The 24,847-nt window shown below is 53.8% G+C and overlaps 1 protein-coding gene across 3 annotated transcripts in view; it reads left to right on the top strand.

Annotated features, from left to right (window-relative positions):
- MGMT (O-6-methylguanine-DNA methyltransferase) overlaps window positions 1-24,847 on the top strand; it is a 186,331-nt gene that overhangs the window by 157,920 nt on the left and 3,564 nt on the right. For all 3 annotated transcript variants that reach the window (XM_045291184.1, XM_045291185.1, XM_045291186.1), the window contains exon 4: window positions 21,643-21,782. In XM_045291184.1, the coding sequence (XP_045147119.1) occupies window positions 21,643-21,782 (140 nt within the window). The remainder of the gene's footprint in view (window positions 1-21,642; window positions 21,783-24,847) is intronic.

Raw genomic sequence — 24,847 nt, 5'->3', positions numbered from 1 at the left:
CACACCTGCAGAACGGCTCTTACTGCGGAGGGCTGCAGGACGGGAAAGCCACAGTCGGGGATTAGCGCAATGCCAGGGCAGGAGGTGCAGCAGGAGTGAGAGGCTTGGCACTTGGTTGGCAGTTTCGAACCCGAAACGCCTAAAATAGCCCGCCTCCTTCCACACGGCAGCAGCCCGAAATTGCAGTGAGCACGGCAAGTCGTGGAGGGAGGGAGGACGTCAAAGGAAAGCACACCGAACCCCAACCCTCAGAAGTTCACACGGTGTTAAGGCCAAGCTAGCCGAGACTTGGGGTTGGGGGCAGCATGTTCACGGTGCCTGAGGTGGGAGGCTTTTCAAAGTACTCTTAACCGCAGACAGTGACTGCCTTTAACCTGGAACTATTCACAGGAAGATAGAGTAGGCTCCAGCTTAGTCATTAAGCAGCCAACCAGTGAAAATGAACCTAACCCACTGCCATCCTGTGGGTCCTCATGCACAGTGACCCTCCATCGGCCCGAGGCTGGCCGTCGTCACAGGAGCCGGCAGCCTCATCTACATCCTGAGGGTTGGCTGGCTGGAGGATGTGAACCTCTGACCTTACAGGGAGCGGCCCCAGTGCCTCTGAATCACGTCCCTACCTTCAGAAAGACACTCTTCCCTGTCCTCACAATGGCCTCCGTGGGCCCAGCCTCGAGGAGGAGAAGTGAGCAGTGTGAGTCCACCAGGACTATCCCTTCCGCGATGACGTCTCAAGTGAGAGAGACTCTGGAAAGTAGGCGTTGCCCAGCGAGCGAGCCATTGTAAGCTAAGAAGACAGCAACAGGCGTGTCTCTGAAATGTGCCTCTTTCCTCCGGAGCCCCACTGCCGGCCCGAGGAGAAGGCTGAAGGGCGCGCTTCGGTGCCGTCAAACACTGTTCACATGAATGCAGCATTCGCACGAAGTAGAATTCTCTCTGCTACCTGTGTTGATGGAGAGAGGGGGGCTTTAAGGGAAAGGTGTGCAGAGCCCGATTCCGTGTTAGCTCGTGCTAAATAGGTGAGCCTTGATGTGAACGTGATGCCGGGGATGCTGCACGACCATCTAGAGGCCAAAGTAACAGCATATGCGCTCCCACCACCTCCTCCCTGCTGCACCTGCAGCGAGCCTCCTCCCTCGGCGGCCCAGGAAGGTGAGGCTCCCCTGTCGGCGATGCCTTGCCTGTCAGAGTGAAACGTCCAGTTTAGCCAGGGGGTAGGGGCCTCTCGGCTCAGAGGCGTTTCCAGGACCAAACGGGGAGTCCCCCCAGCCCCCTGCAGCCCCTGTACACATGTGAATGGCCTGGGATAATCCACTCCTGAAGAAAAAAGTAATACCTTCGGGGGGGCGGGGGGGCCGCACCTAGTTGGTTTCCAGCCTTGGCACAGATCAGACGGGCGGGTTGCGGAAGATGCCCTCAGGTGTCTGTCTTTCCCTGAGCGATCAGCCTGGATGCTGTTTAGGGAAGTGGCCTCCGCAGTGAGCCCTGTCCCTGTCCCTCCGCCCACCCTCGTAATCATGTCCCGTCTCCCTGCCCCTGTGGCAGCTACTTCTTTGCTCGGGTGCTGCGGTTAATTGTGGCAGAGCGCACATCCGCTGGTGAGTGTAGAGTGGAAACGACCCTTACCTAGCCTTGCCCAGCTGGGCTGCACTGCCTCCCCCACCCCACGCGCCCAGACAGTTCTTGTCTCTCCTCGCCTCTCCGATGGGCCGATGTAGGCCCGTGCCTGAGCCTGGGGGGCACAGGGCTCTTCACTGGGCCAGGACTTAGCCTTTCCATGGAAAGGCCCCACCCTGCCCCTCTTTCCCGAGTGAAATATGCAAGCCACCTACACAAATGGCACCTCTGCCATCGCCTTTGACGTTCAACAGCAGCTGCTATGAAAGGCCACCCTTAGAAGGCTGTCGGTGCAGGGCCTGTTTACGACAAATGTCACCCGGCACGAATGTAGCAGAATACGGATGGCGCCATTAGTTTAGGGGACGCATCCTGGAAAATAATGGTGGGAGAGCCAAATCGGTTTAAAAGAAGATAACAAAATGGTTTAAGCTACTTAGGTTGAATGCCAATTATATTTTAATATTCAACTGAGCATATTTTACGAAGAAAAAGGCTGTGTCGGCGCATGCATAACTCATCGGCCGCACGGAGCGGCTCTGCCACTCCACTCCGGCAGCCACTTGGCGCATTTCAGTAGCATGGTAATTTAGTGGAGAACTACCTGGCTGATGGCATTTTCAATGAGCAGGTAATCTAGAGAGAATTTTTATATGGTTATGAGTTCTCTGCTCCGGCCCAGCAACACAAAAATACATCAAGACCAATTACAGTATCAACTTGCAGTGTGATCCCCTCGCCACGCAGCTCCTGTATTTCTGCCCCAGGCAGTTCAAATTGCATCTAATTTGAAATCTTTGGGGTTTTAATTAAATCTCAGAATATATGGAATTCTTCATTAGTACCTGCACTGAATAGCAGATCACCCTCCGCCGTCCCTCGTTACAGGCCTCGGCTGTGGTAAGCAGCATGTGCAAGGGCGGATCATTTCTGGGCCTGGGTGCGGGCGCACACTTCGTGACGTGCAAAATAATATCAAAAAGATTATTGGTCCGGAGAGAGCCTCTTGATTTGTATTTTAATGGAATTTTACATTTCTCTTAATGATTTGCAAATTGTCCTCTGATTATAAGTTGCATTAAGCTTTACATTTGAATGGCGAAGACGCAGCCATTCACAGGCTTCTCCGCCCGCCCTCTTTTGAGCGCACTCCCCTGCAGCAGATAAATAGCGAGACCTTTGCCCCCCTCTGATGGGCGAGACGGGCACGGCGGCTTGAACCGCCCAGAGACGCTCTGTGTCAGCCCCTGGCGCGGGTGGGTGTCGAGCAGCGACTCCCTTCACCGTCACTTGGGGACAGTTGGGCAGCGGTCACACCATGTTCTCGCCTAGAAAACATGACTGACTGTTAACATGTCATCAGTGGTGGTGTTGGTGTGTGTGTGAGCGCTAATGCATTTAAATATCATTAATGGGCCAATTTGTATGACTAGGAGTGTGCCTGGTGATCATGGTGAGGTTGACAGGCCTGGCAGCACCCCTGCCCTGCCCTGCCCTGCTCTGCCCCGAGGGGCTGGCTGAGCTGGAGGGGCCTGGGGTGCATGGGGAGATTTCACATGATGCAGGCTGGCCTCAGTTCTGGAGACAGGCCAGGGGAGGGCAGGACACCTCGGTTTGGGGGAGCCGGGGGAGTTGGGTGGCCAGGACCGAACACGGCAGGTTCCACGCTGGTCACTGTGCTCAGGTGTGAGGGCCAGGCTTTCCGGCAGGGACATCCAGGCCCATGCAAAATGTCTGATTTACAGGCTGGAGCTGTAAGGCACAGATTACAAAATCCCTTCCATCTGCTCCCCACGTGGGGGCACCTGAGCTGTTGGAGAGGGTGGGACCAGACCCCCACCCCCACCCCCAGCTCAGTGCAGGAGAGGATGGGGTCTTGGAGCCATGACCCGAGATGCTGTCTGGGGCTCCGCCAAAAGCCAGGCCATTGTCCTGGGGTGCTGTCCCCGGGACATGCTCCTCACGGCCCTGTGCGCACTGCCATTGCAGAGTGGACAATGGGGTTCGTACGCCACCATATCACACCACTCAGAGGCAGCGGCAACTGGGGCCGAATCCTCTCACAGGGGCATGAGCTAATGGAGCTAATTAGGGCTTTAATTGGAAAAGGACTTTCTCTGCACCTTTCAGTTCTTTCTCCCCACTCACCAGAACGTTCTGAGCCACGCCGAATGGCCGCAGGGGGCGGGAGGCCGTCTGGAGGGCACATTTTGCAGAAGCAGCAGCTCTGGGGATGCCCAGGAGCCAGCAGGGGAGCCTCTGTCCTCTGACTTGAGCATCACCCACCCCACCGCTGTGCTGACGCTCCCACGGGACTGACTCACCTGTGGGTTCTTCTCCGATGACGACGGCTCGTCCCTTCCTCGTAAAGGTTTCGTGAGCACCTCTCCTGCCCGTTCAACACTTGGGGGCAACGGGGCCAGGGGCAGCGATCCCCAGCAGAGGCAGTGAGATGGGGAATGGGGAGACCGGACAAGCCACCTAAACTTAGTGCTCCCGTTCACCTGTGATCAAAGAATGACGTCCAATCAATAAAGAAGAGCAGAGAGAAAGCACATCATGCCTTGGAATGAAGATGTCAACCGGAATATGGAAAGGACCGTGGCTTCCAGAAGAACACCCGGACCAGCATGCGCCTTGGAGTGAAGAGAGTGAGCCGTCGGCTCATGTTCATCGGCTGGATGACCCAGAGGGAGCAGTCCCTGAAGAAGGACGCCAGGCTTGGTAAAGTCGAGCGTCCGTGAAAAAGCGGAAGCTCCTGGACAGGCCGAATGGACCCGGTGGCTGCAGCCGGGGCTGAAACGGGGCAACTGTGGGGATGATGCAGGACTGGCAGGGCTTTGCTCCATGAGTAGGAGCCCACCACGGGCACCCAGCAACAGCAAGGGGGCCCAAGGGGACCTGTGGTGTTTGTCCTGGGACAGGCGCAGGCGTCTCCCGTGAGGGAGGGAGGGAGAGCTCTGTCCTCGTCGACAGTGTCATGCAGTGTCCCTTGCCCTGGGTTCCACTTGAGGACAGAGAGCATTGGCTTCCAGACCCGGGAATATCCCGCAGCGGTGTGACTTCAAACGTGCGGGGCCGTGATGGTAGGCTCAGTGGAACTGGGCAAAACTTGGACATCAACTTCAGTAGCTTGTGTGCGGTTGCCATGGCACCCACCGTGAAAGAGTAGTCCAGGGAAGGACAGGATTGGAAACGGAGAGCCGTTAAGGGCAGACGCCCATGTTGTCGTCGGTGCGTGGCATCATGGGCGGTTCCAGTCCTGGCACTGCCCACCTGCAGAACCACAGTGCCCTTCCTCCCCAGAAGAGGCCGGGTCTCTCGGAGCTCGCCTTCCCATGTTACTGCCTGGGGTGGCGGGTGAGGGGGCTGCTGGCTCACTTGGCTAGAGGTGGCGGCCTGTGCTCCACACGTGGAAGGAAGTAGGACCCACGCCAGCCTTCCCCACCCACCTTCCTCCTCCTCCTCTCCCAGGACTCTTCAAGCCGGGGACCTGGACCCAGCCCAAAGGTGGCCTTTTAGTTGAGGACTTCCTTCCTGGAAGGGATGTGTGTTTCCCACATTGCATTGGATATTCCCGTTCTTGCGGAACCCGGTGATTGATCAGGTCGGGTCCCAGCCTACACGGAGCCAATGGAGAACCTGCTGCCTGGGGCCCCTGTACTCAGCCCCTCCTTACAGCCGCATGCACACCTAGGATCCAAGATGCTCTTTGTTGCTCCGCATCCGGGGCCATTCCTCTTGCTCTGCAAACTGGGAAGCGAAGGGTGTGGAGAAGGGGGCCGCCCAAGGCTTCTTTCATGGCAAATGCTGACACAAGACTTCTTGCACTTCTTAGCAAATTTCTGGTAGAATAATTTCCTCCTTACTTGTTTCTTTCTCCTACAAGTGTAAGACGGGGGTGGGGGTGGGGATTGCTATTAATTGAGGGTTCTGCTTAATCGAGGTGATTTTGAATCTTTCATTCCCTGGTAGTAAATTAGCACAGGACTTTGAGAGGTCAGAGACTCGCGTTATCAATCCTGTAATACCTCTAAGAACTAAAGCCCAGGTGTGCAGCTAAGGCTCCAGGAGAGACGATAGAATGATATCTACAGGGTAGCCCTAAAGAGGGGCAGGGGGACCCAAAGAACAGGGGGACAAATAGCAAGTTGGTAGACCTAAACCACATTGAACATGGCATTTAATATAAATGGTCTTAAGACTAACTAAAAAGGAAAGTTTAAGAGTCTGCATTTAAAAAGCAAGCACCCACTGTCTGTTATAAAGCACCTGCTACATACTAGCTTCATCGCACATAATTTTAAAATGCTGAAAAGCCAAGCCTCGTGCAAACGGGAAAAGAGAAAAGACAGGATGAAAAAGAGTAAGTAAAACTAGCTTTAGTTCTAGATAGGCAACCGTGTGTGTGTGATACCTTCAAGAATTCTCAAGATAGCTGTTAAGACCACTAAATGAATTTAACAAGATATGTGGTATAATTTTATTATATAAAAGTTGTGTTACTCTGTAATTAGATTTTTAAAATGAAATTTAAGACAACATTTACAATAGTGTCAAAAACATGAAGTGCGGGGGGTGAGAGGGTCCGCTTTAACAGGAGATAGGCAAGGCTTCGCCACTCAACAGCCCAAGACAAGGCCAATAGAAATCAATGAAAGGACCGGGACACATGGATCAGGCTTCGTCACTGGAAGAGCCGGCACTGTTTCCACATCGGCTCTCCACAGACGAGCCCCTGTCCGTGATGCCACCGTGGCTGCCAGGAGGCCGTTACATTCCGAATTCAGTGGCCTCTACAGTTGGATGGATATGCACAGGGCCTGGAATGGCTGGAGCAATCTTGAGAAGAAAACAACACTGTAGGACTTACCCGAGGTACTGTACATCCCACAGGGAGCGCATGGCCAATCCTCACCTGTCCAGACTCTGCAGTACCGACATATGGATGTCGAGATGCCCACACTTGAACAATCAGTTTTGGGTTTTGGCAAAGACTCTAGAGCAGTGGTTCTCAACCTGTAGGTCGTGACCCCTTTGAGGGTTGAATGGCCCTTTCACAGGAGTCGCCCGATGCTTAACAGTAGCAAAATGAGAGTGATGAAGTAGCAACGAAACCAATTTGATGGTTGGGGGTCACCACCACATGAGGACCTGTATGACAGGGTCGTGGCATGAGGAAGGTTGAGAACCGCCGCTCTAGAGGGAGGTCAGTGATGGAAGTAGAGTCTTATCGCCAAATGGTGCTGGACACGCTTGCAATCCCCCTGCCTAAGACCATGTACGGAGGTCCGTCTGAGAGGCCGGCATATGCCTAAGCTTAAAGCTAAAACGGCTTCTGCTTTTGGAAGACAGTGGACAAGATCTCTGTTATTTGTGGGAAACATTCCTGAGAACACAGAAAGATGTGACCGTGAGAGAGATTCTGACTAAAGCAGATGAAACACACTTCAAGTTACGCTCACGAGGAGACACTGGTACAGAAATGAAGAAGCCACTCTGCCCCGACGGAGGGAAGCTTGAAGTTGATAAGCCAGATCGATAATCAAATGGCACGTCCTTCAATGTAACCAGTGAGACCAAGGAAAGAATTAACACTTGGAATTAGAAAATGCTTCCAGGTTGATCAGAACAAAAACACAGCATTTCAAAACATACGCTATGCAACAAAGTTGTACCACTAAGGAAACTCATAGCTGTAAATGCCTATATTAAAAAAAAGAAATCTGAAATCAATAACACCCTAAGGAACTAAAAATATAAGAGTAAACTAGACCCAAAGCTTGCAAAAAAGAAAGATAATATTGATTACAGCAGTGATGGATGAAAGGGAGAATAGTGAAATAATAGAATTAACGTTGGTCCTTTGAAAATTACACTTTTTAAGAATTGACAAAAGTTTTAACTAGATTGACTAAAAAGAGAATATTCAAATTATCAAAATAAGAAGTGGAAACAGTAACATTATTACAAACTTTACTGAAACAAAAATAAGTATGAGAATACTCTGAAAACTGCACCCCAAAATTGGATAGTGTAGTTGAGAAGACAAAATTCCGAAGAATCACACAAAACAGCTAATCAGACTCAAAAAGAACGGAAAACCCTGAACAGACTTCTAACAAGTAAGTTGAAGGGTTTCCTAACAGGTAAGGGGCATAGGAGCCAGGGTGGCTTAGTGGTTACATGATGGGCTGCTAACCACAAGGTCAGCAGTTTGAAACCACCAAGAACTTTGAGGAAGAAAAATGAGGTTATCGCCTCCTGTCAAAAGTGATGGGATCAGACACCCACAGGGACAGTCCTGCCCTGCCCGCCGCGGTCACCATGTGTCAGAATCGACCTACCGGCAGTGAGTTGAGACGTCAGGAGAATAAGTCCACCCAACATCTCCCAGGTAAAGGAAAGTCGGGACCCGACAGTTCCCCGGGCGAGTGGCACTGACCAGTGAATAAGAATTCTCATCGCTTCCAAAACAATTGAAAACGAGAGGCAAGAACACTTCCCATGTCATTCTGTAAGGCCAGAATCACCTTGATGCCAACGATAAAACGATTATTATAATTACAGATTAATATCCTTTGTGAATATCAATGTAAAAATTCTTCATGCCACACTCAGCATTGTATGCAAAAGGAATGTGCACCCTGACCAGCCGGGGCTTCTCCGGATGCAGTAGTGGTCTGTGCTGTGACCATCGTGTCATGGAGTAGAAAGTGCTGCATCATCTCAGAACGGGGGTTCAGAAAACCCTTTGACGCCCTGGACCTCATCCTTTTATAAAATTGGAAACATTCCACACATGGGAAAGAGACAGGGACTATGTCAGCCTGCAAAGGCCACACAGGAAAAGCCCGCAGTTCGCGTCAGACTTGGAAGCCCTGAACACCGCCACGTCAGCAACAGAACTTGAATGCCAAGTTCACCCCTCCCGGTGGCTCGGCATTGGGTCGACTCGATGTCTGCGAGTCGGCTTCTGGTTTGGTTCGCTGCAGTCTTGGAACGTTCACTTGGAGGACTCGGGCGGCGGGAAAGACGATGGGAAGGCAGGAAGTAAAATGGTCTCTGCTGACGGAGGACGCCTCTTCTGTTGAGAAAAGCCTAAAGCATCTACGCCCATACACGAAAAGCTGTTGAGTTTACAAAATCAGCAGCAGGGTAGATACCGATCCGAGGCAGAATCGTTACCTCGAGTTTCTATACGCTGGCCAGGAACCATCTGAAAAGAAAATGTTTAAAAACAGTTTCATTTATGATAGCAGCCAAAATATGAAGTTATTATGAATAAATTTAACCAAGTAAGTGAAAGAGCTGTCCAGTGAGAATTAGGAAACACGGCTGGACAACGTAAAGAGGACTGAAGACCTGGAAGGGCATTCCATGTTCATGGATTGGAACCAGGAGGGTGCTACCAAATGCAATAAACAGATTCCGTGTCAAAATTCCAACAGTCTGTTTTGCAGGAATGGAAAACCCCACCCTGAAGTCAATATGGAATTTCAAGGGACCTGCCACAGCCAAATCCATCTTGAAAAGGAAGAACAAATGAGAAAACTCACGCTTCCTGGTTTGAACACGTCTCACAAAGCTGTGGGCTGCCGTGAGGCTGGACCTCTGGAGCCGGCGCCTAGTGCTCAGACGCACACACACATCTATGGGCTCTGAGTTCTTGGCAAAGACCCCAAGACCATTCAGCAACTGGTGTTTGTTCTTTAAACAATGGTGCTGGGGCTCCTGGATCCACACATTGCTGAGCACGAAGTCTTCAGACTCTAAGCCCGACAGTAAATTAGCTGAAGTAAGTCCATCGCCAGACTTAAGGATTGAACCCCAGAGTGCCTCACCGAAAGTGCCAGTGGCTAAGGGCACGGTCTCGAATTTGCCCATGGTTTCTTAACCGTGACCCCAAAGGGCACCTCTAGCCCCTAAAGAACACTTAGGGGGGGAATGGAATTTTTTTTTCTCACCAACTTTCAAAGCCCCTGGGAGATAAACCGGATTTCATCTAAATCTTAAAATTCTTGTGTATTAAAGGAAGCTACCACGAGAGTGACATGCTGAGGGACACTACTGCCAAATTATCTGACAAGGACTTAATCGAACAGAAGTATAAAGAGCCCCTGCAATGCAACAACAGAAAAGAACACAGCCCATTACCGAGTGGGCAAGGATCTGAATGGACAGGCCCTCGGGGAAGATGCACAAATGGCCAGTCTCACCCGAAAACATGCTCAGGGGCGGCTCTCGCATTCCAAAAGTGCCTTTCTTTGCCCTTCACTGGATTGTGGCTCTCAGCAGCTCTGCCGGCTCCTAAGTGCGCATCTTCACGGAAGTGGGCGGTGGTCACAGGTCACAGCGGGCTCTTGAGCGGCGGCGGGCAGGTTCGAACCTCCAACCTTCCAGTTGGAATCCAAGCACTTAACCAGGCTCCCCATCAGGAACATGCGAACCGTTAAGGGCATACCTGATTTTGCCAATGCAATTATCTACATTTCCCGTAATGTCTCTTTGTTGGGAAGGAAAGGACGCCCCCTCACCTCACCCCGACCCCATAATGTAGACTCCTGCAAAACCAGAGCGCCGAGAGGTGAGTTGATAGACGTGAGGGGGACACAGCGACATCCATCCCAGGAAGCGTGGGCTTTAGGAGACCTCTGTCAGCAGGTTATTTCTGTAACTGAGACGTGGAATTAAAAGCCCGCTCTCTGAGCCTTCAGGGCCTGGGAGCTGGGAGGACCCTGCCGCCTGGCCATGCAACACCAGTGCGGTCTCACATGAAGTTTGTGCCTTCGGCCCACCCAGGTTCCCGATTAAATTCGGAAATGTGAGCCATGATGCCCACTGCCATCGAGTCGATGCCGGCCCGGGACAGGGTAGGCCTGCCCGCGAGGTCCCCAGGCTGCAATCGTTAAAATGCCCTTTCTCCTGCGGGGCGGCCGCTGGTTTCGAACTGCTGACTTTTCAGGTTGTAGCTCAAGAAGTAACCCCTGCGCCACCAGGGCTGACCCAGGGCGCTACCTAGCAAAGACGCGTGGTCTCTCACGTCTTTGCCTCCCTGCGCCATGGTAGAGCTTCCCAAAGGGGAGCTGGTGCGAGCCACCGGAGAGAAGAGCCTGGTGGAGGCGATGGACATGCCTTCAGAGGCTGGGTCATCCAAGGCCTCTCGAGGACTTCAAGTGGAGGGAATCCAGCTCCGTGGTATAAAGACACGAAGCACCCCTTCAGGGCTGTACATGTAGAGGGGAGCTGAGCCTCCCAACAGGCCTCTCTGATTTGTCAGTGCCCCAGCCAGCAGTTCAGGAACGGAGACATCTGAACGCTTCTGCACAGGATTGCTGCACCCCACGGTCAGGTGTGTGCACCTGGCTTTGCGCATCAGTAATTCCCTCAGACACTGTGTTCTTGTCAAGTGGTGTTGGACACCCCTGTGTTGGAGGAAGGCAGCCCTGCTCCCTGGTGCTCAGCAGCCAGGTGGTGGTGTGTGTGCCTGGGGCGGCCTCTGCCCACCTTTCTGTAGCACTGCAGTAGGCTGGGGGCAGCGGCTGCTCCCCCACTAGGCAATGCCTCTTGGGACCTGTGGAGCTTGAGGGTGCAGCCTTCAGCCATGCAGTAAGGTGGAAGCCCCCCAGCCTGTGGCCTGTGTCCATCTCGACCTCCAGCCTGGGCAGTAGAGGAGGATGGGGAGGGGGTGGGGTCTGTGGACAGTAGGAGGATGACCTGATTTGGTTTGCACCTCCCAGAGCAGGGCAGAGCGGGGTTCCGGGTAAGGAGGAAAACCTCAGGGGGGGGTGAGGCCTGACTGCACAGGGACTATCAGGAGAGCAGGTACTGGCTGGTGCTGGATGGTGGCCTGGGCCCAGGGCCGCCATGCACAGCAAAATGATGTCTCCCAGTCCCGTACCACGTGCACCAGCTCGAGCCCAGCGCTGAGGCCCCTGGGTGTGTGCAGACCCCCGTCACCCAGCAGACTCATCTTCCAGCAAACGCAGGACAGGACGGGGCTCTCCTGCAGGCCATGGGATTTCCCTGGCTGCTGGTCAGAGGTACGTCTCCAGGCCTTTCTTCCTAGTTTGTCTGACTCTGGAGGCTCCCCCGAAACCTGTCCACCAAGGTGGCCCTTCCAGGGTCTTGACATAGCCGTGGTCCAGCTTCACACTAACATGCCAGCCACCACAGCAAGACGCTGGGCGTCGGGTAGTGAAATTCATCCGATGCCAAGTATACAATGCTACCCCCTGAAAAAAAAGTGTCTTCTTCCATGTTGTCCCTGCTTCCCTGGCAGCAGGAAGGAGAAGCTGGGACTGTCCCCGTGGCCCGTATTCCCCTCTCCTCTGTGAGCTGAATTTCCACGGTGTGTCCCCCGGCAGACCCCCCGGCGGCCTTCTTCAGCATTTGCCCCTGGAGGACCCATGGTACCTGTCTGCCCGTTCCCCCACCACCACCCCCATACACACATACCTGCACAGCTGTCCTCATTTGAATAGGTGAAAACCAAAGCCCAGTGCATAATGTGAGCCCGAGCCCATCCCTCTAAACTCAGTCACAACTTCTTTTGAATTCCTCGGCTGCCCTGAGGCAAAGGCTCAGTGTTGATACTGAGATTAATCCCCAAAGAACTCCTTATTTCTCTGCAGAGAAATTAAAGCTTGCCAGTTTTTCTTTCACCCATCCTTCTGACAGCTCTGTCAGGGATGATCTGCCTTGTCTCTGCACTGTCCCCGTCCTGTGGTCAGAATAATTCATTAAGAAATTAAGGGCCCCGCGCCTTTCTCGTGGGTTGGTATTCAAAAGTTAGCTGCTGGCAGGGCGGCGGGATGGTTATCAATGACACATTATTCAACAGACCCCGGGCGCTTCCCAACCAGCTCCAGGTGCATAGTGGGTATCAGTCAGACACCCCCCATTCCCACCCCTTGGTTTGTCAGGGTTCCGGAAATTAAGTCAAATGATGTTGACGGAGGGGCCTCTGTGAGCCAGGCCCGCAGACCCCGGGCCCAGGGCTCCGGAAGACCCTATTTTTAGCTGTGCCAGAGCAGCTGCGTGACGTGCCTGCTCATGCAGCCCGGATGTGCAGAGGCTGACAGAAGGTTCCAGAAGCTTCCTGCCCTTTAGGAGGGCCCCATTCAGGTTTCAGAACTGGGCGGGGCTCCTGGACCACATGGACGCTCTTGTGATGGTTGCTTAGCGTGGTAGAAGGAGTGCTAGCAGCGAGCTAGTTAAGCACGCTGTCGTAAACAAAAGGCACCTTTGACACCACCTGTGCGGCTCAGCAGCAGGAAGGCCTGGCAGACCACAACACTCCAAGGGAGCAAGGTGAGTCGGTCTGACTCTCAGCCACCCTGAAGGACAGAGGACAACTGTCCCTTTTGGTTTCCAAATCTCTCGGTCCTCACCGACTGGGAAGGCTGTGCCTTCCCCCAGGGAACAGCTGGTGGGTGGGAACCAATCTTCACTGGGCAGCTGGGTGCTTTAACCACTGCTCCATCTGCGATCCTTCCTGCCAGCACAATACCCCCCCACTCCGCCCCGCCCCCCCCACTCTGCTGCCTGTGTGGTCAGCCTGTGACCTAATCTAGTTGTCCAGTACTCTTAGGAGGCTGTGGCCAGCAGCAGGGACACAGGAGTGCTTGTCCTCGCTCGGAGGACACGACCTGGCCAGGTGACCTTGTCGGGTCCCCACAAGTCCAAGAGCTAGAGGGTGTCTGAGGTCCGGTAGTACCATCGTCTGCAGTGTGCACTTTGGGACCGTTCTGTGGGTGAGGAGCAGAGGAGCCCAGTGCACCCCATCTGCTCACAGTGTGGCCAGGCAGTCCCCGGGCTGCCAGGGCCGTGCATTTTGACCAAGGATTCTGGGGAGGAATTCTGATCCCAGAGAGCAGAAATGCAGAGGAATTTCAAATCCTCATGGAATCGAGATGCTCTGGAGCAGGGAGCAGGTGAACCCCCAAACAGTTGCTCCGAGATCATCCTTTAAACTTTGAACCCCAAAGATCCCTCAAAGCTTTCTTTGAACCAACAACCGTTTGGCTTAGGCTGTGAAGAAGGTGTGCCTGGAGCATTCTGCTCATCGATGAACTAACTCCGGGTGGGGTCGCTGGAACCATCAGAGGGGAGCTTAGAGGGCAGTGGGCTTATGTTCGTGGGAGAAGGGAGAAGACTCTGGGAAGGGGGGTGAGAGGTTGCCCAACTCAAGAGCTGTCCCTGAGCGGCACGTGTGGAAATAAATGGCTGATGGACGAGTGGCCCGCTGTGTGTTCCCAACAGCAAATGTTGCCTCCGATTAAAAGAAGTGCCAGGCGAGTCCCTCAGACCAGGCACCTCTTGCCCCCGTGAAAGGGCTAGATGATCCCTCAGAGCGCCGGGATATAAGGTCTTATCCATCCGGGCCTGCCAGATTGAGAACTAAACCTGAGAACGTGTCAAACGTTTTATTCCAAAATCATAAAGTGACACCCCCTTTCATGCTACTGTATTTATATCCAAACAATTGTGCTTTTCAAACCGAAGGACATTTCGAGGGAGGCGTAGCATGGTTTGGTGGTTGTGTGGATTTCTTCTGTACCCCCAGACCCAGAATCTGCGTCTGCGTCTCCTGTGTTGAGATGACAGGCCAGGAGGCTCTGGAAGATGCTTGCTTCAGTACACTAGCCCACGGCAAACCGGATCTCAGAGTCGTAAATAGTCTTGACCTGGAAGCCCCACGCAAAGGGTCTTGGAGACCCCACTGATCCCTCCCACTGGAGAACCCCTGTTTCATGCCGTTTTACAAAAGTAATGACTAATGATCCCTGACACCGCCGGGTTGGTCACACTCACTGCAGCCCGTGTGGAACAGTGAAACGTGGCTCGGTCCAGCCCGTCCACACAATTGTGACATGTGAGCCCGTAGTGTGGTTGTCGCCACAGTATCGCTCCATCTCCCCAGGGTCTTCCTCTTTTTCACCGACCCCTTTACCAAGCAGGGCGTCCTCCAGGGACTGCTCCCCCGTGACGGCGCATCCAGATGATGCCAGATGAGGTCGTCCTCCTGGCTCCCAAGGAGCGTTCTGGCCAGCCATTGTCTTCCAAGACAGATTGTTGGGCCTTCCGGCGTCTGTGGCCTTTCCGCCTCCTCCCCCAGCACCTCATTCAGATCCGCGCTGCTTCCGCGTCTTCCTTCCTCGTTGCCCAGTCTCACCTGCAGGTGAGGCGATGGAAATACCGGGCTTGGGTCAGGTGCGCCTTCGTGCCTCACGTGGTGTCTTACCTGTGTTGCCTTACTGACTCTTGTCGCAGGCTGGCAGTGATGTCCACGGTTTTACTACTCTCTGTTAATTACATGCAACCAAGTTCTCTCTTTTTGGTTGAGGGTCTTGAGATGCATCCGGTCGTGGAACCTGCCCCGTGCCCCCTGATTCAAGTCTCTTTGTTCACCGATACTTCTCCCTCAGGCTGGCACTGACGAGAACGGAGTCCGGTCGGGACCCAGACGTATCGCAGCTTGGTGGTCCCCAAGCAGCACTTAGCTTCTGAGATGGGGTTCTCTGTCTCACCGTAATGCCTTTAAGCATCCTCCAAGGGGTCACATAGATCAGTACTGTATTCCTTTTATGAGCTAAGTGATCTTCCACTGTCTGGATGCCCCTCCGTTTATTTATCTTTCTGTCCCTTGGGAAATTCAAACAGGTGCGTGGGGCTATCTCAGCAGAGTGCCCACCCACACGTTTCTGGGGGCTCACGACCCTGCACATTCCTCAGGCTGACTTCCCGTCTGCTTATGTGTTTGGGTGACGTGTCCATTCCAGTCTGTGGCCATTTTGTAGTTGCCTGGTTGGTTTTCTCGCCGTTGCGTCTGGTACGTTCTGGATGGGTTCTGGACACGGGGCTCTCGGAGGCCTTCCCTGACCTGTGGCTGTGTTCTCATTTGCCTCCCTCGCGCGGCCTTTCATGGACCAAGTCGTTGGCTTTCTGTCTTGGTGAAGTCTGGTGTATCTCGGATTTTACTCGATGGATCGTGACGCAGAAGTGTCTACTCAGTTCAGACCGGTTTTCTCCTGTAGGGTTTAAGGTTTGTAGCGAGACTTACGAGCTACTTTGAGTTTGTTTTTATGCGGTGTGGCATTTAAGTCAGGGTTCCTGTTGTATGTGGGGGAATGGATGCTCAATGAGCAGCAGCATTTTTAAGTGAGCGGAAGTCCCTTTGTACCTTGGGCAAAGGTCCAGCGGCGTGTTTGGGGGTCTGCAAGGGCCCATCAGGTGCTGGTGCTGCTGGGGTCCCCACTCGTCACGCACTGCCTTACCCCGAATCAGTGTGCTTCCACACGTGACCATGGTGCGTGGCCGGCCGCAGACCAGTCCTCTCAGGAATGCGCTTGTCCCCGTCTTGTTGGGGTGCCTTCAAAGATAACGTCCAATCAGAGCAATGGCTTCTGAGGGGAGCTGCTGAGCCAGTTAAATTGCAGGCAGAGGGTCAGCTCAGACAGTAACGGTGGCTGTTGTTTGGGGTCTCAGAGGGATCATCTGGACAGATTTTCCCTAAGGACCCCAGACAACCAGCGGTCTGATTATCAGGGAGAAGTTTTAAGAAAATGCACTAGTGAGAAAGGCCAGAAAAGTCCCAACAAGGAAATTTCCCCCCTTAGAACAGTTCACCTGCTGATTCTTCAAGGGCTGTCCTGTGGGAATTGTGCTGGGAGACCCTCCCCATCCACCTCACAGCCCTGACCCTGCTTCCTCAGGCTTCTTTCGTTCCAGGAACTCAAAGAGCACTTGCTAGGGACAGGTGAGGTCCCTCGAGGGGCCAGGGCTGCCGTCTGACGTGGTGTCAATGGCGTGTGCCCAGCTCTGCGGGGCAGGGATAGAGAGCTGGAAACATCCCTTCAGGAGCGTTGTGTGTTAGGTTGAGTTCTCTGAAGAAGACCAGTGACACAAAAGCACCCATCCCAGGCGGCCTCAAGGCCATGAGTCAGGTGCTGGCCGGAGCCCCTGCAGACTCACACTGCAGCTGGTGGATGAAGCTAGGGCAAGGCAGGAAGCCGGGAGATCACAGGTCAGTGGCCGCAGAGTCACACGGGACCCAAGGTCAGCAGGATCGTGGGAGGGCACACGGCTCCCAGGCTTGGCTGGCCACATGGGCAACCAGTCCCGCACATGAGACGCAGGACCCAGCGAGGCCAAGAGCCAAAGAGAGGACGCCCCTGTGTCTCTCGTAAGAGAACAACCAGCACCCCAAGGAGTCCTCACCAGGCCGGGCCTGATGGAGAGGTTAGCCTGCCCACAGGTGCCCTCCGGTTGGCAGAAAACCGCTACAGGCGCATAGACCTAAATGGAGGGTATGTGCAGAGATAATAGCTTCCCGTCTGGGTATTTTTGTGTAATAACATTTGCTGAGATTTCATAGCCATACTGTTTGGCTTTACCTCGTATTTCAGAGTCTCTAGTTCGATGGCTGCAGTGGTCACATACGCACGTGACAGTGGACACAGGATCAGGAAGACGGAAGAGGAGCCGAGGCACTGGAGTGACGGTGCTGGCCAAGAACACTGACAGTCCCAGGACGGACGGACGGCCAGAAGAACGAGCACATCCGTCCTAGGAGAAGCACAGCCAGAGTGCTCCTGAGAGCGAGGACGGTGAGCCTTCGTCTCACGACTGTGGGCACGTTCTCAGGAGAGACCAACCAGTCCCTGGGAAAGGACATCCTGCTGGGTAAAGTGGAAGGACAGCAAAAAAGAGGGAAACCGTCAAGGGGAATGATTGACCCTGAGACTGAATCAACGGGCTCCAACATGACCACAGCGGTGAGGGGCGCAGGCCCAGGCAGTTGTTTGTTCAGTTGTACATGGGGTCCCCCGTGAGGTGGGACTGACTCGATGGCACCTGCCAACAGCAGTGTTAACTACGGTAGAGTACTTACCGACTGCGCCGACTATCTGTAGTAAGTCTCGCATCCTGGCCCTATGATGTCTCTCAAAATATTTTACATAATTCTCCTTTCGTTGCCCCTTCATACATATTTTAGACTCTGCTCGTCTGACTGGAATGGTGTATTGATCTCGGTGGACTAGAGAAACATCCAGCCAAGTCCAGATCAACTCCATAAGTCTGATATTAGCCCATATGCCCAATACCAGTCTATAAATTCCTCTTTAGACTCATGCAGCACATGCAATGACGCCAAATGCAGGAAGATCACAGGCCAGTGGATGGGAAGTCTTGTGGATCCAGTGGTGGTGGAAGCATTTCAACGTAGGTATGGGTCTCCACATGGCTCCTCCAGCTCTCTGTGTCTCCTCCACAGGAAGGTGAAGCAGAGAGTATGTCCTGCCTCCAGGGAGGAAGAGAGGAAATTCCCAGAATTCCCATGAGTAGATCACACACACAAGGAAGCATCAATCAGGCTATGGCCTGATTGAGAGACTAGACTCCACCCCCCTATAACCTATTTATCAAGTCAACATGAAATTATGTAGCTACCACAGATGAATTTGGAAAGAACTAAAATCTCTATAATGTTGAGACTCCCAATCCATGAACATGGTATGTCTCTCCAATTAAGTATTCTTTGATCTCTTTGTTAACGTTTTATAATTTTCAGCTTGCAAATCCTTGCCCGTCTTGTTAGATTTGCATCCGTTTGATTCCTGTGGGGTTATTATCTGCAGCGTATAGAAATACGACTGATTTTTTTTTGGTGTGCTGACTTTGCACCTGGTGCGCCTGCTAAACTCACTTACCATTTCTAAGACCTCGTCATGAGTCCGTTGGTGGTTTCTGGTCACCATCGTGTTGTCTGTGAACAGGCACCATGTTCTTTCGTTTCTTGCCGGAATGTGGGCTGTTGGCGTCTTGCACTGCTTGACCGCGAGGAACGGGCCACCCCACGATGGCGTTGCTGAGAGTGGGTAGTTTCGCTTTGTCTCCAGCCCGGTAGGAAAGCATTCAGCAGCAGGCCTCTTTTCTCTTTGGTTCGGTTTATTTTTCGAGATGGCCCTCTGCTTCCTGTTTGCAGAGAGGTTGCGATCATAAATGGATATTGAATGTTGTTCATTTTTTTTCTGCAGTTAATTGATAATACAAGTAGTTGATTCTTCCCTCCATTAACCTGTTAATACAGAGGATAATTACTTAGTCATCTCCTAAGAAACATTGTCTTTGGAGCAGCTTTAAGTACACAGAAAAAAATTCCCTGGTATTAACATCATACCTAGGATAGATCTGCCCTGAAGTAAGCTCCACCTTTGGATTTCTTTGGTTGGTAACTCATCTCCATTTTCCGTCCCTGGTTCCCCTCCAGGGCCTCACGTCACCTGTTGTCACCAAGTCTCCAAAGGCCCCTCTTGGCTGGGGCAGTCTCTCCAGGCTCCCGGTTTTTGATGACCTGGGCACTTTTACGGAGTACTGGTCAGGAGGTTTGAAGAAGGCCCCTCTGTGGGGATGTGTCTGAGGTTTCTCTCATTACTGGACCGGGCTGGGGGAGGGAGGCTGCAGAGGTGAAGATCCGCTTTCATCACGTCTTGTCAGCGGCACGGACCGACATGATTTATCACCATGGGTGCTGACCCTGACCGCCAGGCTGAAGGCGTGCACACCAGCCGCCTCCAAGGGGACATCGCCGTCTTGCCTATTTTCTGTCCCGGCGTCTGTCCAGCGTGCTCTGAAGGAGGCCACTGCCTGAGTTGGAGCGCGCTCAGCCCACTCCCAGGTGTGAGGAGTTAGTCTCCTCTCCCTGCAGGGGAGACCCCTGCGGGCTCTCCGGGCGGGAGCTTTGGCTCCCTCCTCCTCCATGCATGTAGTTATTTGCTTATCACCGCGTGGGCCCAGGGGTGTTCTCTAGAAGGTTCTGTGGGAATCCAAGCCTGCTTTGTCCAGTTGCTCCACTGGTCGTTCTTGTCCGGGCCCGGCACCGGGGTTCCGAGTGGCTGTTGTTGAAGGCAGTCTCCTCCCGCCGCCCCCCTGCATCCCACCACTCTCAGATACTCCAGCCCATGTGGCACCTGTCTGAGCCAGTCCTCAAACCGGCAACAGGCCCAAGTGAATTCTAGGTCCTTCTGTTGGAGACAGTGGTACCCAAACCGTCAGCTGTGGGTGGCAGCACGCTTACACCGCTCCCGCGCTGTTGTGGCTCCTAGCCCTCTCGGCTGACAGAGAGCGCCTGTGTACTTACACACCTGTCAGTATGTCTACCTGGGGCCATCCGTACCTGCACGGAAATCAACATGAGTTCATCCTGATGAACTCCAACAGCGTGGTCTCCTCCTCCAGGTCCAGCATGGTCCCGCACAGCAGTGGGGACCCTGGCGCCCACAGCCATGTCCATCCCTTAGCTGTGCAGGCACAGCGGTGGCATCCGGCTTGTGGTCGGCACGCCGTGAGGAATGACTATCAGCTGGATCACAGTGCGCAGAGCCTGCCTCCTGCCTGTAGGCTTCGGACTGACTCACTTTCAGGGCTGCCAGGGCAGCCCTTCCACCTATGCCCCAGGAGGGGCTTCCTGCTTCTGTCATGGTCCTGGTATCCTTCCTTGGCATCCCCCAGCTGCACAAATATTCCATGTGTGTGTGTGTCTCCCAGTCACATGCATTAAAGGTCACTCTTGTGCTGAGAGGCTCCGAGGGCCTCTGGCAGATGCACCGTGCAGCAGGCTCACCCCTGCTTCGTCTTGCCTCTCCGTGGTGGGAGGAGTGTCCTGGAAACAGCCGTTACCCTGGTACCAGATGTTTGTGGTTCTGGGCTCTTGCTGAAAAGCTGGGCTGCACTTCTCAATGGCTCGGAGTCCAGGTCCCCGAGGAGGGCTGCCCCCGGCCCGGCCTCGCCCGCAGTCTGGGTGCAGCACCCTCCGTGTTAGTGCCAAGCAGCACCCCCGGGCTCCACACTGCGTTGCTTCCAACTTGTGCCTGGTCCCCTGCCTCCTCCTCCTCCATGGGGGCGGACCCACTGCCACCAGACCTCAGTGATTAGCAGGGTGATTTCAGACCCCTTCCGGAGGATGACTCGGTACACAGCGTGTTTGCCTATAGACGCCCACCCTACCCCCCAGCAGTCAGCCGGGGACACAGCACGTGTGCTAATGAACCTGGAGCCGTTGATGTGCTTCCTTTGGTTAAATTGATTCATGAATTTTGAAGAGAACATTATCTAATGAATTTTCTTTGAATAGAAGGCAATTAAAAGGACAAACCAGCCTGATTAACCCCAGAGTCACCCTCCTGCCACAAACGGTGTGCAGTTGGAAATTATATCATGGAAAACGGGGCCACATTGCCGCCTCCTGCCCTCCGCTAATCCGTGTAAATTAATGAACAACAGAGTTAATTTCTTTGATGACCCTCCTCTAGTTTCACCTGGATTATGCTGATGTTTAATTTGCTTAATGTTATAATAAAGACGAAACAGATTTTTCCTTCCCCCAGCGCAGCAATGATCAAGTGAGTTAGAGGGTTGGACTCACAGGGAAGGGCCTGGCGCCTCAGTGCCAAGTCTGCTCAGCCGCTGAGTACGGGTTGTGGACCCAGCCCTTGTAGACACACCCAGGGGCTACGGAGGCATGGCCTCTGCCGCTGCCACTGCCCCTCAGACACCCCTCGGTGCAGAGGCTGCTCCCCTGCTTCCTGATTCAGGTGTCCCCACTGGAAGGACTGCTGACACTCTCGCCTGGTAGACCCTGAGCTGCCCAGGAAGAGGCTCAGGGCCAGCAAGTGGGCAAGGGGCTGGTCTCTGGGCCACCATGTCCTTGTGGCAGCAGGGTGAACTTGAGTCAGAATGAGCCCACTTCCTGAGCCCCACCCCCACCCCATTCCCACTGGCACTCCCAGCTGTGGCTGGGGGTCCTGTAAGTTTTCCTGGGAGTGGGCAGCGGGGAGGGAGCCGCCTGTGTGGACTGGAGAGGGGAGGTGGAAGGTGGCACACGGGCTGGGTGGCCTTAAAGGGGCAGCCCCACCCAGCCAGCCCCACACTCCCTGCTCCCAGAAGGTTCTGTACTATGGGGAGCACAGTGTCAGCGGGGGACATGTCACTGAGCCCCACCCTCTATGTCCTCTCTTGCAGACTCCTTCGCCCGCCGGGTGCTGTGGAAGCTGCTGCAGGCTGTCCAGGTCGGGGAGGCTGTCTCCTACCAGCAGCTAGCGGCTCTGGTGGGCAGGCCCAAGGCCTCGAGGGCGGTGGGCAACGTCATGAAGAACAACCCCGTGAGTGCCTCCCAGGGTGCCCAGGCTGGGGGAGGGAAGAGACGGGGTGGGGGGGGCTGGGAGTGTCCAGGTGGTGACCTAGGTGGGGGCTGCACAGGAACTAGGGTGGCATCTGTGTAGGCAATGGGTGGGCCTCCAAGCTGAGATCGCAGGGGACTGTGTAGGACCTGGGGGGCTGTGGGGGCGCTGGTTGGGGATCTGGTCACACACAGCCACCCTTGTCGAGAATTCCTGGCCCATCCGGGCTGGGAAGGACCGTGGGCAGATGAGGAGGTTCAGTGTAAAGCCGCCCTGGTGTGGCCCCCCTCCCCCGGGGGCCTGCAGGCAGCATGGGCACGCGCTGGCTGGAAGCCCAGAGTTTGCTATCTCTGCGTGGGTGCCAAGGTCTCTGTGTGGCTCAAGCAGTTGGCACTAAAAGTTGGCGGTTCAAACCTGCTCGGCAGCACTGCCAAAGGGGGCACCCATGGGACACAGGAGTCAGAGCCACCTGATGGCACAGGTTTGGCTCGGGTTCCGCTGCCCCGGGTCTCTGTCTCCCACCAGAGTAAGGGTGGTTGGCGGGTGGGCCTCTCCACTCCATTTGTCGTCGTCGGGGCTGTGCAGCATGTCCAACATGCGTGAGACCAAGTCTCTCCAGCCTTTCTGGCTGTGCTTTTCCAAGGACTCCCTGACCTGTGTCAGGTACACAGCAGCCTTCTGGAAGGCTCTTTCCCACCAGTGAGCTGGCGAGAAGGGCCCCCTCCTAACAAGGCAGCCAGAACACCACCACCACCCGCTGCCCCTGGTCTTCCCCAGCACTGGACACCCCTCGGCGCCCTCCTCAGACAGAATCTGCTAAATACGGTTCACAGGCAATCAATACCTGGCGCCCGCATTTCCCCGCCTTCTTCCAAACGCACACATTCCTGAGCAGCTCATTCCTCCACGATCACCATGGGCGCTAATGACCCCGAGTCCTGTCCGGTCAGTCCCGGGGACGGCTGTTGATAAAGATTTAGTATCATGTTCTAAGTGGCAGGCTTGTCAGTGCTGCTGAACCATTTGACCAGAAGAAGAAAACGTGCAGGGAGCTATTGATTACAGCTTCTCAGTGTCACTTGCTCACCAGGATTTAGGTATTGATGAGGCAGCAAGTGAAAACAGGCGCTTTCCCCTGTGGGCCGCTTCCTAGCAGAACAAAGGCGGAGCTGGGCAGATATGCAGCCGGTACCAGGATCAGAGGGACCCCGTATTGATTGAAAGGCCCCTTCATGTTATTTTTGTTGGAGACAAATCTATGGGTTTGGAAGTTTTATCGCGTTTGAGAAGGGGCCAGAGTGAGTGATGGGTCCACGTATCAGGTGGATTAGACTTCACAGCATGAAGGTTTCAGTGTAGCTGTGATGAGATGAGCTTCTTGGTTATTGATAAAAATTCCATGTTATGCAGCTCGGGCTTTACGGAAGCGGCCACAGGGGCTGCCGCTCCTTTGGAATGTCCTGAGGGCCCCCAGGCATGAGTTTAATAGTCTGAACCCAGCCTCAGAAGCAATATGGGCGGGAGCAATGGTGCCCCTTTGTCCCGATGAAGACCCTGGTTGTCCACCACTATGCATGGCCAGTGTAGGCGGGGACAGCTGACACAGCCACTTGGTCCTATCGCCCCCACTCATCGTCTAGAAGTAAGGACGTGTGGGTGTGTGAGCCTGCGCTCGCACACAAGGGCGCTTCACAAAGTCCATGGGGAAATGGAATTGAGAGATAATGGAGTGGAACTGCAGAGAGATGTAATTTTTCCTTGAACTTCTTGAACCTCGTGTGTGTGTGTGTGTGTGTGTGTGTGTGTGTGTGTGTGTGTGTGTGTGTTCCAAGCAGCTGGATTCTATGAAGAAGAACTCAACATCGAGGTTGGAGGAAGCCTCACTAACAACCTCTGACAAGCCAGTGCCACCCTTGCTTGCCGAAAGCAAAGAGGGCTTGGAGCACGTCCTGATGAAGAGCGGAGGCGACAGCCAGGAGGCCACGTCCTGCTACGACGAACGTTCTCAACGACGTCATTTTGCTGGGATCCGCCACCAAACACCCATGAAAGCAACAGTCAAGAAACCAGGTGACTTACTGCCCTGGGCCGAGGTCTCACCTTGAGGACGAAGGCGCCTGACCCAAGCCATGACGGCTTCCGTGACTTCATCGGCGTCTGTGGAGATTGGAGAAGAATTGATGCCTTTGAATTGGTGAAGAATACGGGGCATACCATGGGCTGCTATCTTGGAAGCGGGATGGGTAGGATGCTCCTTAGATAGGAGAATGGCTGGACTTCCTGTGTCCTTGGGACCCGCTGTCGGGAGGGACGGTCCTTGGAGAAGACCTCACGCTTGGTCAAAGAGAAGGTCCACGAAACAAAGGAAGACCCTGTAGGAGATGATCGACAGAGCAAGCTCACACGTGAGCAGCGCTGAGGCTGGTGCACGGGTTGCTGTAAGCCCTGACTGTCTGGGCAGCACCTAACAGCCTCCACGAGCGGAATTCCCTCATCTCCAGTTCTACTTTTCCGTGAACTTCTGAGCTCCCTGCTGTGTGTGTTGGGGGGTGGGGAGGAAAGGAGGGCGAGGGATGATAGATAGGTTCTTATTACTTACTTTTTCATTTTGTAGTTTTTTGAGAGGACGGAAAAATCAAAGCTCAGTTGTGAAGTCGGCCACATGGGAAGATTGAGTCGGTGTCTCAATGTTGGTAAAACAATTGAATCAGATGTCTCCCTTATCAATCAAAAGTTTCAATAGTGCAATATCTAATAATGTCCCCACAACAATTATTAACAGGACTGTTGTATTTTATAACAATCCGCAGAAGAAATATTCTATTCTTAAAATGTCCTGTTACTGTGTCTAAGAAAATTTTGCTTCCATGCTAGTTGCAGGATTTGTTGGTACGATTACTTTTCAATCTGTGAGACTTAACCGTGAAAAGGAAACGCTGGTTCTTCACTTGATCTTAGCCAAAAGGCACAGAAGCAACGGAAAAGCTAGTTCTTCATCACCACCATCACCCCTGTCACCAGTACCACCACCACCACCAGTAAGATCA

Source organism: Echinops telfairi, unplaced genomic scaffold (assembly GCF_000313985.2).
Source record: "Echinops telfairi isolate 266 unplaced genomic scaffold, ASM31398v2 ScPeMD7_70;HRSCAF=299, whole genome shotgun sequence".
In the NCBI taxonomy this organism is placed as follows: domain Eukaryota; kingdom Metazoa; phylum Chordata; class Mammalia; order Afrosoricida; family Tenrecidae; genus Echinops; species Echinops telfairi.
Note: the sequence above shows the minus strand (reverse complement) of the source record. Positions and strands in the feature narration are given on the sequence as shown.